The sequence below is a fragment of the Phoca vitulina genome, unplaced genomic scaffold (assembly GCF_004348235.1).
Source record: "Phoca vitulina isolate PV1807 unplaced genomic scaffold, GSC_HSeal_1.0 scaffold30, whole genome shotgun sequence".
Lineage (NCBI taxonomy): Eukaryota > Metazoa > Chordata > Mammalia > Carnivora > Phocidae > Phoca > Phoca vitulina.
The window spans coordinates 3202712-3219575 of NW_022589733.1; the positions used below are offsets into that span (position 1 = coordinate 3202712).

The 16864-nt window shown below is 55.0% G+C and overlaps 1 protein-coding gene across 1 annotated transcript in view; it reads right to left on the bottom strand.

The window, feature by feature from the left end:
• The window catches only part of ZNF423 (zinc finger protein 423), a 263374-nt gene that overhangs the window by 26430 nt on the left and 220080 nt on the right, over window positions 1-16864 (bottom strand). The window contains exons 5-6 of the mRNA XM_032424418.1: window positions 3463-3594; window positions 1767-1882 (exon numbers count right to left, since the gene is read on the bottom strand). Coding sequence (XP_032280309.1) covers window positions 1767-1882; window positions 3463-3594 — 248 coding nt within the window. The remainder of the gene's footprint in view (window positions 1-1766; window positions 1883-3462; window positions 3595-16864) is intronic.

Here is a 16864-nt window from a genome sequence, read left to right on the forward strand (position 1 = left end):
GAACAGCGGTGGGCCCTGGGCGTGTCGCCACCTTACTGGTGGCACTTGGAAGCGGAACCCCCTCTCTGGGCCTGGGTCCATAGAGTTAGGTCCTTAACTGTCCCACAGCGTGACAGGATGAAGTCAGCTCTCCCTGCCCAGCCTGACACGGGGCCAGCCCGCGGGAAGGGACCCTGACTGTCGGATAGTGAATCCCCACTGAGCCCTGCAGGGGCCTGTTTTCATTTCCTCGGGGTGACCACCCAAGCCGGGTTGTGTCGCTGGGCTGCACAGGCTAGGTCTGTACCCCTTCGACCCCAGAAAAGGGGCACCCCACTGCTGCCCCTCAGTGACCTTATGACTCAACCCTGCTGCTGTGGCCTCAGCCTCATCCCCGAGGAAGGGCGTGACTGCTGAGTGCCGGGTCAGCACTCGCCCGGGTGGGCAGGCGGGGCACACTTCCAGTGGGCAGACCCTGTGGGTCACGGTGTGCACAGTGCTTGGGGGGGGGGGGTGACAAACTCCAGCTCTCCTTTGCTTCTGGGCACAGGGCAGCATTACCTTCCTCGTCCCCTTTGAAACTGGGCACAGCCACATGACTGGATCTGGCCAAGCCAACACGAGAGAGGGAGATGCATATAACTGCCCAGAGGAAGCTTTGAGGGCTGGTGTCTGATTCGCCACCTCCCTCATGCTGTTTGTGGAAAGTGGTGTTATTCTCTGTGTACGGTATCGAGGCATGCCTGCACGTACGTGTGGTATTTCTGGGCACGTCCATGTGGTACTTCTTTTTCAGGCGTCATGGTTATGCTACGCGTGTGGTATTCGGTGTGTGTGCGCGCACGCGCATGGTATTTCTGGATGGACATATGACCAATCCAGTGTTACAAGAATTTCCTGCAGGGAGCCTGGGTGGCTCAGTTGGTTAAGCGACTGCCTTCAGCTCAGGTCATGATCCCGGAGTCCCTGGATCGAGTCCCGCATGGGGCTCCCTGCTCAGCAGGGACCCTGCTTCTCCCTCTGACCCTCTCTCCTCTCATGCTCTCTCTCACTCTCTCTCTCTCTCAAATAAAAAAAATAAAGAACTTTAAAAAAAAAAAATTTCTTGCAAAAGCCGGTGGGCAAGAAGGCAGCTTCACCTGGACACAGGTCTGAGCCTCAGAAACCCGTAACAGGTAGGACACTAGGAGGAGGGGCTACAGGGGCCTGGGGAGGACGATCCACGCAGCGTCCCCTCACAAGGGCCACTGTGCTGCACCCGAGGGCACCATCAGCCTCAGGACCCGTGGTGGGCACCCCTTCCTCTGACTTGGGGCCCAACCCGACTGTTCTCACTTTTCTGGCTTTCCCGGGCTGGAGGCTCCAAGACCCCAGATCCAGGTCCTGGCCACACATAGCCCCAGGATTCAGCCATGCGAGCTGCAGAGACCACCAGCCACAGATCCAAAGCTCCGCTGAACATCATCACATAAGATCGGTGGAGAAACAGGCTCCCCAAGAGGGGAAGGGGCTGGCACAGAAACACCACCACCGAGAGCCTTCTGACTCCTCACCAGGCTGCTCCAGTTCGGCTCACCTGAGAGTGCTGGGCAACAGGGCCAGGAGGCCACCCCACGCCAGCCTCCACGAGGGCTGCCACTGGGGCCACACCAAGCACCTGTTGCTTTTTGGGTGGGGGTGAGGCTAAGTACAAGACTCCACCATCCTGGCTTCACCCCAAGACCCTTGGTGCCCCTGGGGGCCCTAAAGAGCCCCAGGAGGGGCGTGCAGCGGACGAGGGCACTCACCTGCAGCTCGGTCTGGAAGAAGAACTTCTGTGGGCACTGCGAGCAATCGTAGATCTTGTCCTCCTGCCCATGCACGGCAAAGATGTGCTGCTGCAACTTGTTGGCCTGGACAAAGACTGGACGCGGACACGGCCGTCAGGGGCCCGACTCTGGGGACACCAGCCCGGCCACCCCCACACCACTCACAAGTAGGGATCACCCAACCACGGACATAGTCAGCCAAATACCGGCAGCTACTAGAGAGGGCTCGAGCCAGTGGAGCTGAGCTCTGCCACTTAGGGGCTGGGCAACATTGGATAAGTCACTTAACCTCTCTGGGCTTCATTTCCTCCTCTGAAAAAAATGAGGATCATTAAAGTACGTAGCTTACTGGGTGTCTGGGAGGATCAAATGGGTTAATACTTGCAAAATGCTTAAAAGATGGCCTTGCACATGATTAGTCCAGGGAATGTCATCACCATCATCATCATCATCATTTGCCAGATACCTTCTGTGTGTGGGCTCCTAACTCCAGCACAGGCCTGTAAGGCGGGCACCATTGTCACCCTCATTTTACAGAAGAGGAAACTGAGGCATTGGGAATGTTAAATGACTCATCCTAGGTCCCACTGCTAGCAGGTGGCAGAGCTGAGAGTTGAATTAAATAAATTTAACACATTGTCTAATACAAGAAGGTGCTCAGTGAACACGAATTACTATTCTTGTTGAGATTATTATCAGCATCCTCAGATCCCCACGCCGGGGCCCCAGTGTCCTGAGTCGGCAGACCTGGCAGCCAAGGCCCCTGGGTGCTAGCCTCTGCCTGGCCCGCAGGGTATGATGGTAGCAGATGGGTGGGGGCTCCCGAGATTGAGGGGGAAGGGCACCAGGGTGTTCCAAGACTCGTGCACGCCGGAGACTTTCCCCACAGCACAGCCCCTTCCTCAGGCCCGTCATGGAGCGGGTCGCAGCCCTGGCTTCTGGGTGGCAAGAGTCCACGAGGCTGCCCCAGCCCTGGGCACACACAGGAGTTGGCCCCGAGGCAGCTGTGTGTCTGGGAGGTGAGCACTTCAGATATCCCCTCCTGCCAGGCGCCCTCCCTGGGGTGGGCTTCCTGCCGAGGCAGACGACAGATGTCGGGGGAGGCAGGGGGAAGGCCAGGGCTCCCCCACGCACACCGGCTGCCATCTGGGCAGCAGGAGGGGGGATGGCAGAGCCCCTGAGACTTGCCTCGGGCCGGGACAGCCGCTCACCCGGGCAGGCAGCCAGGCTGGGGGCTGGGGGCCAGGGGCTGGGGACTTGGCCAGCAGAGCTGCCCTTGACCCCTCCATCCTGGAGCATGGATGGACAGGGCCCGAGGAAGGCCCAGGAGGAGGGGAAGCCAGGAGGTGTGTATAGAGAGAGCCCCACTGTTGCTGGACAGAGCTCCCAGCTCCGGAAGAGGAGCCTGGAGCCCATGGAAGGCAACAGAGGGGTGAGGCTGGGCTGGAAAAAGCAGTTATGCAGGGGGGTAAGGGGTGGGCTAGGAAAGAGGGCCCTCAACCTGCCTAAGAGGAGGGGCCAGAGGTGGGGGGGTGGCGTGGGCCAGCTCTGCATGGGGCAGGCAGGGTGATGGGCTGCGGGTCCCCTGGGGACTCCAGGTCCACGTCAGGGCGGGAGCATATGCAATTAAAGGGCTGGGCCCTGCATCCCCACCCCCACTCCCATGCACACTTACCTGTGAAGCACACGGGGCATTTGAAGGTGCCGCCCATGCCCTCAAAGCTGTGCTCAATGAGGTGACAGAGGAGCTTGGCTGGGGAGTCGAACATCTGGTTACACAGCTTACACTCGTGATTGATGCCTTCCTCTGCAAGGAAAACGGCGGCCATCAGTGACCCTGCAAACCATGTCCTCTGGGCAGGAGCCCAAGGGCCCCCAGTACAGCCCAGGCCAGCCTCTCTCTGGTCCCCAGAACCAGGGCTGGTGTGGGGGCCAGAGATGCCAAGACCCAGCCCAGCTTCAAATGGCCCCGCCCCCAGAGGCTGACAGACCCCGCCGGCCAGCCCCAAATATCTGGCTCTTGAAGGCATCATTTGCTGGGATTTCTCTTGCTGGTCAAGCAAGAATGTGTGCAGGCCACGATCAACAGCTTGAGTCTGAGACCATGTCACAGTGGAGAGGAGCCAAGGATGGGGTCTGCACAGAGAAAGGAGTCCAACCAGAATTTTTAAAAATCCAGTAGAATATTTACTGAGCACATACCGTGTGCCAGGCACTCTGAGCTGGGGATTCTGTGGGGACCTAAACAGATAACGCACTTGTCCCCATTCTAATGGTGGGGGAGACACATAATAAAGATGACCAACACCTAACACAGCGTCAGGAGGTAACGTGAGAACATGGGGCTCCCTAGGTGAGAGTCAAGGGCAAAGGCCCTGAGGTGCGCCTGGGATGTGCTAGCTTAGCGGTAGCAGGAGGGCAGCGTGCCTGAAGCCTGGGGGCTGGGATACGGGAGGTGAGGTCAGGGGGGACACAGGGATGCCCATCACCCCGGGCCTGGCTGGCCACTGGGGGACTCTGGCTTTTACTCGGAGGCTTGAGCCGCCACAAGTACATGTCACCAAAACAATAACAAAATGATCTTTTTTAAAATTTTGGAACAGATGGCTTAAGGACAGTGGCTGATGGACAAAGAGCAGACACCCCCCAGACAAAGGGCAGACACCCTGTCCTTCCATCTACCCACCTGGGAGCCGCTCTGACCTCACACCTTCACTCAGAGGTGCCCAGGGAAGAGAGTGTGCCCCGGGCACCAGCTTCTCACCAGCACCCAGGGGAGCAGGGCCAAGGTCTGGCGCCCCAGGCCAGAGTCAGCAGGGCAGGGCTTGGGTCCCCACAGCTGCTCCACAGTGTGTGGCCCGGGCTCCAGTCCACGCAGAGGAAACGGGCGCCCCCTGAGCCCCTGTCCCACGAGGCTGTGTGAGGATGGAAGAGGCCAGCATCTGCCCCCAGTGTGGCCTGTGGCTCAGCAGGGGGTGTGGCGGGGAGTCACCCTGGCTTGAGTGTCGCCTCACCCAGGATTGGAACCCGGTGCTGCCACTCACTGCATGATCTTGGGCAAGGTACATAACCTCTGTGTGCCTCAGTTTCCTCTTTTCTCAAATACACGATAACTGCCTTCCTTACCGCTACACACCCGTGAGCATGGCCAAAATCCAGAACACTGATGATAGCAAGTCCTGACAAAGATGTGGAGCACCAGGAATTCTCACCCACTGCTGCTGGGAATGCAAAATGGCACAGCGACCCTGGAAGACGGTTTGGCGGTTTGTCACAAAACGAAACATACTCTTACTATATGATCCAGCAATCTCGCTCCGTGGGTATTTACCCAAAGGAGCTGAAAACTTGTATCAACACAAAAAGCTGCACACGGATGTTTACAGCAATTTTATTCATAATTTCCAAACCTCAGAAGCAACCAAGATGCCCTTCAGTCCGTGAATGGATACACAAACTGTGGTCCATGCAGATGATGGATTATTATTCAGCGCTAAAATGAACTGAGCTATCAAAGACATGGAGGAAACTTCCATGCATATTACTCAGTGAAAGAAGCCAATCCGAGAAGGCTACATGCTGTATGATTCCAACTCTTCTGGAAAAGGCAAAACTATGAGGACGATAAAAATATCAGTTCGTTGCCTAAGGTGGGCGCAGAGATGAACAGAGCACGGAGATTTCGAGGCAGTGGAAACACTCTGTATGATATTATAATGATGGATGGATGTCATTACACATTTGTCCAAACCCACAGAAGGTACCACACCAAGGGGGAACCCCAAGGCAAACTATGGACTTTAGGTGATTACAATGTGTCACTGTAGGTTCATCTTTGCAAAAAACATGTACCTGGTCATTCTGGTGAGTGGCCCGGATAATGAGGGAGGCCATGCACGTGCAGGGCAGGGAATATAAGGGAAATCTGTATCTTCCTCTCAATTTTATCATAAACCTCAAACTGCTCTAAAATCAATAATAAGTTGGGGCGCCTGGGTGGCTCAGTCGGTTGAGCGTCCAACTCTTGATTTCTGCTCGAGTCATGATCTCGGGGTCCTGAGATCAGGCCCGGCATCAGGCTCCACACTCAGTGGGGAGTCTGCTTGTTCCTCTCCCCCTGCCTGCCCCATCCCCTGGGGCATGCGCACGCTCTCTTTCTCTCTAATAAATAAATTAAATCTTTAAAAAAAAATAAAAAATAAGTAAAGGTCTTCAAAAAAAGTCACCCCTCCCCCAATAGCCTTCCTCTTATAGTTGATGTGACAATTAAACGAGTTAATAATACAGGGTGCCCCTGGGTGGCGCAGTCGGTTGGGCGTCCGACTCTCGGTTTCGGCTCAGGTTCCGACCTCAGGGTGATGGGTTCAAGCTCCGCATGGGCTCTGAGCTCAGGGGAGAAGTCTGCTAAAATTCCTCTCTTCCTCTTCCTCTGCCCCTCCCTGCTCTTTCTCTCTCAAATAAATAATCTTTCCCCCAAAAAAGGTAAATGAGTTAATACATGAAAGAGGAATTTGACAGCCCCTGGCACACAGCAGGTGCTCAATAAGTGCTTGTTGTCAGGCAGGCCAGTATCCGTGAGAGTATTATCTGGGACAGCCAAGGACACAGGCTCCCTCTCGGGCTCCCCCAGGGAACCAGCCTCACCAAAGGTGCCAGGTGCTCTGATTTGCCCTCAAAGGCAAGAATTAGGTAGCAGAGGGGCTCTGCCAGTGGCGAGACATGAACACAGATGGGCTGAGGCTCCTGGCGAGTCCCTGGGTCCCCAGGCCCTGGCAGGGGCTGGCAGGGACAGCATGCATCCCCCAGCCCCCCGGGCACCCCCCGCAGAGGCGCACGCACACACGTGTGCGTGCAGGTGGGCCTGCCCCACATAGCCCACTGGCTGGAATCTACCGGGTGTTTGTCGTGCCCCTGGAGCCCCGGCAACTAGGCCACACGCACCCGACAGAGATTCAGGCGGATCTTCCATTTCTACTGGCAGAAAAGGAATTCATTGACAAGTCTGGGGACACGGGGCAGGCTCAGCACGCTCGCCGCATAGGCCCTACTCACGTCCTCCACTTCCCTTGGGGGGACTCTCATCATAATTAGAGATGGCCTCCTGTGTGGGGGCTGCCTCAGAAGACCCCCAACACACCCCCTGCCCCCCCCCCACAAACAATGCTTCTCAGTGCCTGACACAAAATAAGGAATGGATGAACGGAAGGCAGAGAGGGACCGCCCTTATATAGGGCCTCCCTGGTAGAACGTGGACACCTCTTGGGCATCAATAAGGCGGACAGTATGTGAAATGATGATTGTGCAGAGGTTTCTATTATTGTTCATAATATAACTTACGTTTAAGCTGATAATATAAATTAAAAATCGAATTAACCCTGCTTGCTGGTAAAACCCCATTTCTAGGAAAGAGAATTAGACCACTTGCTAAGGTAACAGCCAACTGGGGGTGGTGCTCTGAACAGGATACAAAGCCCTCCCCCCATCCATATGGATCCCACCTGCACACCACCTCCAAGCAGCCTCCCCTGACTACGCCAACGTGCGCAGCTGCACCTGACTGGCCACCGTGACCCCGGGTTCATCTATTCTGATGGCGGCAACTACGCGATGGGCACGGATAACGGCTTCTCCTCCAGGCTCCACAGCATCAGGCCCCTCCTGGACCCGCAGAAGGGGCTCGGGAAATACTCCCGGAGGAGAGATGCCCCCTGCTGGACCCTCCCCCCTGCCCAGCCAGAGCCAGCTCCCTGGGGGGGGATGGCAAAGAGGATTTACTGCTCTCTGCCGAGCAGGGCCTTTATCCACTTGGCTGTGAATGGAGACGTGCCGTCTGATGCACAAACACCGGGAGGACAAAGAAGGCTCCCGCAACTTATAAATCAGAGAAATCATGTCTGACAGTCACTTTCCGTTCTCCAAGTGCCGAGCAATTCATCAGCCGGTCCCTCCTGATTCACAGACCCCGCTACACCCCGCACCCACGTTCATAAATATGTGCACAGGCAGGCAGCCCTGGGGCCGCCAGCCCGTTCCGGGGCCCCGAAGAGCTGCCATTTAAGCACATCACACCCCCAAACCGGGGTCGATTCGAGGTTGTGGGCCAATCAGTTCAAGAGCCCGATAGACACCCTTTCCTCGCTCGCCCCCCCGCCACGTGTTAAAGGGAGTCAAACCGGGAGAGACGGGGGAGGGAAAATAAAACAAGCACAAAGTGAAAACGGAGTGAAAAACAAGAAAGCCGGAGGGGCTCCCACAGACCCGAGAATCTCTCCCACTCGGGCCAGGCCTTCTGGTCTGCAAAGTGGCTTTCTGAAGGACAAGGCCCTCTCCCCACCAGAGGGGGTTGGAGGTGCTCCCCGGGGTGTCCATCATGTGTACCTCTGCCTATCCAGCCATCCAGGAAAATGGGGGGGGGTGAGGAGCTGCCCTAGTTAGCGTGCAAACACTCCTGTGCGTGCCGGTGACCCGATACCAGCCAGCCCACGGATACTGACAGAATCCGCCGCTGCCGTGGCTGCTCACCCCGCCGACACGGATGAGCTCTCGTCTGTCCCAAGCCGCGGCCTCCGCAGAGAGTGGCACCCTCCGAGAATAACTTCCCCGAATTATATAAGATCACACTGCCTCGGCAGACACCTTGGAGCAGAATGACAAAGCTGTCTGGGAGCCCACAGGCCCCTCTGTCCCGGCGCGGGGGACGGCTGGAGGATTTTGTGAGTTAAGACGCAAAATCACTTCCTCTCCTTTCTATTCTTTTTTTTTTTAATAGCACATGACAGGCATCCATAAGAGAGACGCACACAACTCAAGTGAATTATGCAGCCCCGCTCATTTGTAAAGTGAAATGCAGATTTTTGCCTGCTCACTGTGCCAGATCTTTCCTCCCGGTCCCCGTAAGTCGGGGGGCTGGCACGGGGAATCCATTGATTTATTATGATTTTTTAAAAAATAAAAATAAATAAAACCCCAAACTGCCAAAGAAACAACCCAGCAAGGCACGAAAATCCCAGAGTCCCCCCCACAACCCTCTTTTTTTTTTTTTTTTCCTCTGCTCAGGAATAATAAGTGTTAATTTTACACTTCATTTCTCAAAAAAATAATAGGATGTGCCTTTGCTTAAAACCAAGTCAGCCTGCTGGAACCTTTCAGGCTGAAACTGTGTCAGCCCAAAAGAGGAGCAGAGGGCTTTGTGGAAGAGCACCGTGCCGAGATGATAGCTTCCTGTAATGTCCTCGGTACCGACTTTTGTCTCCAAAAGCATTTGATCCTGGCAGACACATACTTATTTCCATACAGGTCTTGGGGGAAGCCAGGAGGAGAGAGAGCTGATTATCAGAATCCTGAAGGTGAAGCTCAGGTGGGCCCCACTGATGTCAAAGGCAGGCCTGGGCACACATTCGGAGGCCATAATTTGCTGCCTGGGAGGGAGGGGCGGCAGGCTGCAGTGGGGAGTGGACAGGGCATTGTTCTCGGGCTCTAATATGCACTGAGCGCGGCCTGCTCCCGCCATATCAGTGGGCCCGGCCTGGCCCTTCTCTAAGCAGGGACCCCACTCGGGGAAGCTGACCCAGGAGCGGTATCATTACGGCACAGACCCCTCCAAGAGGAGAGGACCAGCGACTGCCACCTGTGTTGACAGGGGGCATAATTAGCCACCTTCCATTCGGGAAGCAGCAATTAAGGACACAAAAGTGAGAACTAGAAACACTTGAGTTTGAGTCCCAGTTCCAGTCATTCGCTGGGTATACTTGGGTAAGTTATTTAACCTCTCTGAGCCTCAGGGCTTCTGCTACAAAATGGGAAGCATCATCACAGGGTTTTTGTAAGGCTGCAAAGCAGCCTGCTTCTGCCGCAGGATGTCTGCCCTCAATGAAACTCTCTCCCCCCCTTGTCCTCCTTCCCTCACTTCATTCAGGAGTCTGCCTAAATGCTACCTCCTCCGAGAGGCCTTTCTGGATGCCCCGCGCTAAAGCAGGGCACACCCCCATCCTTTCTAGCACCTCACCCACCTTTAATTTCCTTTATAGTGCTTATCACCACCTGGCATATTACAGAGTTGATTGTTTGGTGTTTTTAACTGACTTCCTCTCTCGCACATCTTACACACACACACACACGCACACGCACATGCACGCACACGCACAGAGCGATGTAAGCTCCGTGAGAGGTATTTTGCTCATACTATGTCACCAGTGCCTAGAATAGGGCCTGGCACACAGTAGGTGCTCAATAAATAAGAAATGAGCGACTCGTGCAAAGCACTTAATACAATGCTTGGAACATGCGGTAAGGTTCCTGGTAAATGCTGGTTACCACACACCACTGGTCTCCCCCCAAAACTGGAAGGACTGGTGGCTTATAAAATCTGTGCTTGCTTTCAGAAACTCGCTAGTCAGATCCTCACAAAATGGCCTGGTCCAGGCCTGCAGACCTGGAGGGTCCCCCTTAGTGGACCGAAAAGGCAAAGAAGGCTTAGAGGAGCAGCACCCGTGTCAGCAAAGTGGGTGAGCCGGGCGTTGGGGGCACGCGGTCACCCCAAGCAGAAAAATACCAAAACAGACCCAGGACTTGACACCTGGGACCCAGCAAGCCACCCTCTGCTCCTTGATCATCCAGAATTTGGGGGTGAGAAGGAGGACAGAGATGTACCCTCCCGGGTTCCATGTTTGAGCCTGAGGCCCCCTTGCCAGTACCAGATCCAGCTGGCCGGAGGGCCAGGAACTTTGCCCAGGTCAGCGGGGAGGCGGCGCCCGCGGTGACAGCGTGGACCAGCCCAGGGCCGTAGCACTGTCCCTGCAATTTCTGGGAGTGGAAGGAAGGCAGGGGACACACAGGCTGCCTCATCGAGCTGAAAGCCTCTGTTCCCAGCTTGGGTAATAAATTCTCCAGCCTCAATTCCACAGCCCACCCCAAGGCTCAGGTCAAGCAAAGAGCCCTGAGATCCAGGGGCCCGGGCTCAGACACACACAGGGCACATAGAGATAAGGAGGGGGAAGAACAAGGAGCCCAGCATTCATCCAGGTAAATGAGCAGGCAAGAGGGGGACCCCAGGAGAGCACCCCTCTGATGCTGCCCTAATAAATAACCAGCCACAAACAGGCACCGAACAGGAAATAGAAACACAGGCCAATGGGGGACACAGTCCTTTGTTCTCTGTAAGGAACAAAGACCTTTGGGTTGGAAGAGAAGAGGGCAGATACTAATATCTGGGCAGCCAGATCAGGCTGTTTATCTATTGATTTGTTATTAAATACCACAAGGAAAGGAACCAAGGCAGGCTGTAAGGGAAAGCGGGGGCGGTGTGTGATATCTGACCTGGGAGCTGACAAGGGGCAAAGGAAGAAACAGGGTCTGAGGGTGAGCCCTTCCCCAGAGGCCAGGCAGGACCCGGGGAAACATGGAAGTGGGGGCAAGGGCTGATCTTGGGACCCCCAATACCTTAGGCCCTGGCTGCCCTGAACATCTATATCCCTGCTAGGCAGGCTGTGGTCCCCAGACCGACAGCCCCGCACCTCCCGGAGCTGGTGAGACATGCAGAATCTCAGGCCCTACCCCAGACCTGCAGAATGAGAGTCTGCATTTTTAAAGTGCTCCTGTGATTTGGGCATGCATTCAAGTTTGAGGAGCACTGAGCCCTATCAAAAGGCTTCTGGGGATGCCAATCTTATCGGAAGCCTGTTGTCCCGAAGCTGTGTGTTCATAGCTATAATCTTTCCCAAGATCGTATGCTTCCATCTCTAAAAAAGAGGAAAGTTTTCTACAGTCATTTGTTGTCCACATTTTACAGAAGACTGAGAGATAGATCAACAGTGGGAAACACTCTCCTATTATCACAACTGGAATGAGAATGACCTGGGGTGTCTTTGGAGGGGCTGTTGGAGACTCTGGGGCGGTGGCTGACAGTGTGTCAAGCACCTGGGATCCCCGCTGCCCCAGACCCCAAATGCTGGGGTGCTCGGGGCTGCTCAGCGCCTCCCCTCACTCGACAACACTTAGCCGTTGCTGGCAGGCGCACCCCTCCACCGCTGCCCCCATTCCGGGCTCCCATTTTCCTAATTAATCCTGGAAGATGGGCTGTGCCCTTCCTCCTCCCCTCGGGGGCACCTTCCCAGGCCTCTCTGGCCAGGAGGGACCCATCTCCTGGTCCCCCGTGTTTCAGAAAGGCTTATAAATGAGCTCTGGCAGCCTGAACCAGGGCCCCACTGGGGACCCAGAGCCTCTTCAAAACAGAGCCCTGACAATTAGGCAGTCTGAGTTTTGAAAGGCTTGGGATTGATGGCGTGGACAGTAAAAATATTACCTGGGGAGCTGGGTGTAGTCCTCTGAGGGTTGCCTGAGGTCAGTTGCCATGGCAACGGAGAATGAGCTCAACCTTGTAACTGACCCTTATCTTTTTTTGATCTGTGGGCCACTTGGGGCCAAGGCTTGAAATCAACTGGAAAATAATCCGGTCACATATCAGAAAGAAAACTATTTATAGTTATTTACCCAGGTATCCACCAACATCCCCATTCGCCAATGATGAGGACGCCACAATAAACCAGTGTCGCCTGTCCAAACGGAGGCTACCGGCCCGCAGGAGAGAAGGAGAGACTGCATCCCCCACCTCAGCAGAATGCAGCTCCGGCCACGTGCAAGCAGGTGCTCACCGGTGAAAAGGGTTCTCCTCCCCCACCACCCCCCGTCACGTCATTCCTACCGGAAGCACTGGGCCCTCTTGCAGGCCAGCATCCGGTAGAAATCCACCAGAGGAGTCAGACTCAGATTTCTCCTCTCATCTGCTGTTCAGGCGTGTCGGTCCAGTCTGGCTTCATCGCTAGGCTGCTTGGCTTTATTCCAGGGTCGGATGAGAGTCTCCTCTGCCAGAGACGTGTCCCCAGCTGAGGGGCTAGACCGAGATGCCAGGCAGATGTGCATCTCTGCACCTGGGGGAGGTGTCCACATGGAGTTTGGGGGAAGCAGGCTGAGAGGAGGGACAACTGCAGGCCCTCCCTCCTGGTCCCACACCCCGGGAAGGCCTGGCTGGCTCAGCCACCCCCACACCCACCCTGGGGTTCCCATGGCAAGACAGCCATCTGGCCAAGGTGCGTCTCCAGGACACTGCTATCCTGAGTTACAAGTACTCGAGCACTCTCTTTTCCTCCGAAACTCAAGTCAGAAGACTCCAGATGGTTCCATTGACCGACTTCTCCCAAGAGCCACGTCACATGAATGTTAGCGAGGGGTCAGTTAAGCTTGAGGATGATTCCGGGGAAACTCCCCTGGAGATTTCCCATCACTGCAAACAGGACAGCTCAACTGACTGCCCCCCATTCACCCCTGGTTCCATCAACATGAGCTTCTTTGGGGAGTGGAGAGGGAAACGTGGCTGAAAACCAGGCGGTGTGGAGGCTATTCCTGGCTCCGCCTCAGACTCATAGGGTGACTGCGCTGAGCACGGTCCTGTGCAGCTCAGTCTTCTCACCTGTGAAATGGGAAGAAAGCCACCTCCCTCACAGGACTGTGATGAAGAGGGAGTGAGAACAAGATAAAGAATACTGACCACAGTACTACTACCAAGCTGTTGTGATTTCGGATGGGACTCTGCCCTGAAACTCCACACCCAGGGCCTGGAACACAGCGGGCTTTGTGGGGGGTCACCAGCAGAGCTAGCCCCCCCCCGGAAATGTTTAAGGAGCTCTGACATGGCACCTGGCACATTGTGGGTACTCAATCTCTGTTATGTCCATCCGGCCAATGCCTCTGTGTCAGCCTTCCTTGTCTCCCTCCTCCTCCAGCTCCACACCAGTCCCCATATTTGTGATGGCAAAAGCTGTATCTGGATTTCAAACCCTTTGTTCCACTGTGGCTCGATGCAGCTTCCTACTTCCGGCCACAGGAGCCGGTTCCGCCGCCCCTCTGATGCTCCTGCAGCCAACGTTTCTTCTTTCTTCACGGTTCTTCTCTTTGTTCCTCTGTCTTAAAACTCAGTGGGATTTCCACGGAGGTCCAAACCAGGGCCGGGGACGAGGGCATGTCTCAGGTGTGTGCCGCACCTCCCGGGCCTGGGCCTGCCCTTCCTGCTAGCTTGGCCCATGCAGGGGGCTCCCCAAGGGCACCAGGGCTCCGAGAATCTCAAACAGACGCTGGCCTGCAGCAGAGATCCATGATGGAGGGAGGCTCCTTCCAACTGCACGGCCACTGGGGAAACGCACCGCCTCTGCAGAGGGCTCTGCTTGCAAGCTGGGTGTGGTGGTTCACAAAGACATGGGTCTCTCGGCGGTCTGAGCCGTTTGTAAGCTTTAGGACGCGGTGACTAGCTGTCTTTGCTGAAAACAAAGTCATCGACCAGGCCCAGGACAGGTCACTAAGAGATGAGAGGTGCCTATCTGAGCTGCTTAATGGAAAAAGAGCGAATACATGAGTGACTGACCAACTCCACCATGGATGGATCAGTGGACCTTCACGGGGGACTCGAAGGAGAGAGGGTTCTACAGAATCCAAACTTCTAGAACCTGACCCTTAGGGGCTCGACACATCCTGCCGATGAAGACGGTCCCCTGCCCTCCTCACACACACCCCCTTCCACCTGACAAAGACAAAGGCCCTCAGGAAATGAAGACCCTGATGCATCCCCTAGGGGCCCACTAGGTGCAAACAAGTAGCTAATTCTTGCTTAACACACCAAACATCTACTAATGTAGCTCACTGATCTTCAGGTTCAAGTTTTCCACAACAAGGCAACTGCTTAAAAATCCATCATGTTAATAATCATCTGATTAATGCCCCCTCTAATAACATACAATTAACGTGACAGGCAGGCCGCAAAACCCTTATTGTCACCGACCCTGCCGGGGACGCGGGAACTAGCCCCGCTTCCACTACAAGGGTTTTCTCTGCTGCTGACATCATTTTCCCCTACCGAGACCATGCTTTTAAAAGGAGCACAGCAAAGCCTCAAAAACCCGGAGCTCTCCACGTGCACAAACACAGCGCTTCCACGCAGAATGCAGGGAGCACCGTCTTCGCAAAAGTTTTCCAACCAGGGAGACACAGAGCCGTCCCTGCGGTTCCTAATAGCTGAAGCTCAGACGGGAGACAGCAATCCGCCACTTCCTCCCCTCTGGCCACACTAATTGGACACTGGGCATCCCCGCCCCTCAGCACCATTCTGGGCAATGGTGAGTAACAAGACGAGGCTGGTTTCCATCGCAACATTTTAAAACGTATTCCTCTGCTAGACCCGCACGGTCCAATTCGGTCCTCACTAGCCACGTGTGGCTATTTAAATCTCAACTAATTGAAGTTAAATAAAAGTAAAAATTCAGTCCCTCATTTCAAGTGCTCAACAGCAACGTGACTAGCGGCTCCTGATTTGGACAGTGCAAAAGGTTTCCATCACGGCAGAAAGTTCTAGTGGAGGGCGCTGCGCTAGGATGCAGGCAATGTGAAGGCAGGGGCTCTCCCGGTCCTGTTCAACACTGTAATCCCAAACCTGCAATGGTGGGTGGCACAAAGCAGGTGCTTAAAAGATATTTGCTGAATTGTAGTACCTGTGTTTCAAAATGTTTTAAAGAACTCCTCATCCCTTTTACTCGTTAGCATTTGTTGGGATTCCCCTTCGTGGAAAACTGCCCAGATTGGAGCCTCTCTGACCTTCCACTTAAACCTCTACCCTAATAATTAGGTGGCCACTCTGCCCAGGGCAGATAAGAAAATGGGGAATGCAGGAACATTCAAGAGTAACAAAGTTTCTCTGAAGGGCGTAACCCAAGTAATTGGGTAACTTTGGACCCATAGGTTCTGAAGTAGATGGATAACCACTGGGTCACTAGCTAGTTTAGAAGCCCACCTGCTATGCCACTGAGCCACCTCTCACTGAGCAGCCCGTGTCCTCTGTTCCCTGAGAAGTATGGGAATGTCAGCAAACAGGACACCTGCTGGTGGTCAAGGCCAAGAGAGAGATTAAAGGATGCAGGGATTTCCCACCTTTAAACTGGCTTAGCCCGGATGGATGCTTGTGAAGGAAGTAAATGCTTGCATTTGTAATGCTTAGCTAAGTTTTTTGTGTGCTTTCTTAGGCCGCTTCTGCTGGCTACATCTCAAAGAACCGGGGCTTTGCCGTGACCCAAGTAAAATGAAAATTGAACTAAAATTGGAAATTCAAATGCGACATGGACTAAACAAACACATTCAGACCAATGGTACATCCCTCAAGTCATCACCTGATCCCAGCCATAATGCCAGCACTGAGCCAACTCTGAGGCAGCAGTTCTTCCTTCGTTCGGCTCAAAATGCACAAGACAGAGTACAGCTTAGAGTCACACACACAGCCCTCCAAGGCGGTTTCTGGGGTCAGACTTCCTCTCGTCCACTCTGGTCTCCACTCCCTCTCGCCAACCACCAATCGAAAATATCACCTGCCTGACGGCAGAGGGTTGCTCTTTTTCTTTCTCCAGCAGACCCGGGCCCGAGACTAAATGAGGCCTACCAGACGCCCCAAGCTCACAGTAGCATGAACTTACTGATACGGTCAGCTCCCAGACCTACGCCCTCCCAGATGGTTGCCTGGGATGCTTTGGACACAGCATGCTGAGGTCAGATGAGGGGGGTCTGCCAACTCGGGGCAGCTGAGGCCCCACAGCCCAGCTCCCAGAGGCTGGCCAGTCTGCCTCTGTCCACAGCCAGCTCCGTCCGTCACCTGCCACCAGTGCCCCCAAATCTGGGGCCCACTCCCACTCCTCCCACCATTCCTAGCCCAAGGAGGGAGTTCACAGACAGCCCCGGACAGCCCCCCTCCCTGTGCCCCCAGAGGAGTAGGGGACCAGCAGCCTGAGCCCAGAGGAGGGGGCAGGGGACTGGGGAGAGGCTGGGAGGGGGTGGAGTTGCCCCCATGCAGCCCTCCACTCTCCATGCTGGCTCAGTGAGCAGAAGAGCTGCCATCAGCTGGGACGAAATGCATGCAGCTTGAGGCCCATGCACTGGGGCAGAGGAAGGCCCCTCCGTGTAGCTCTGGCTGGCACCTGCCTTTTTCCTTCTTGGTAGAGGCAGCTTCATATACCTTTGTGAAAAAGTACGCCGAACGCCTGGCCATGGCT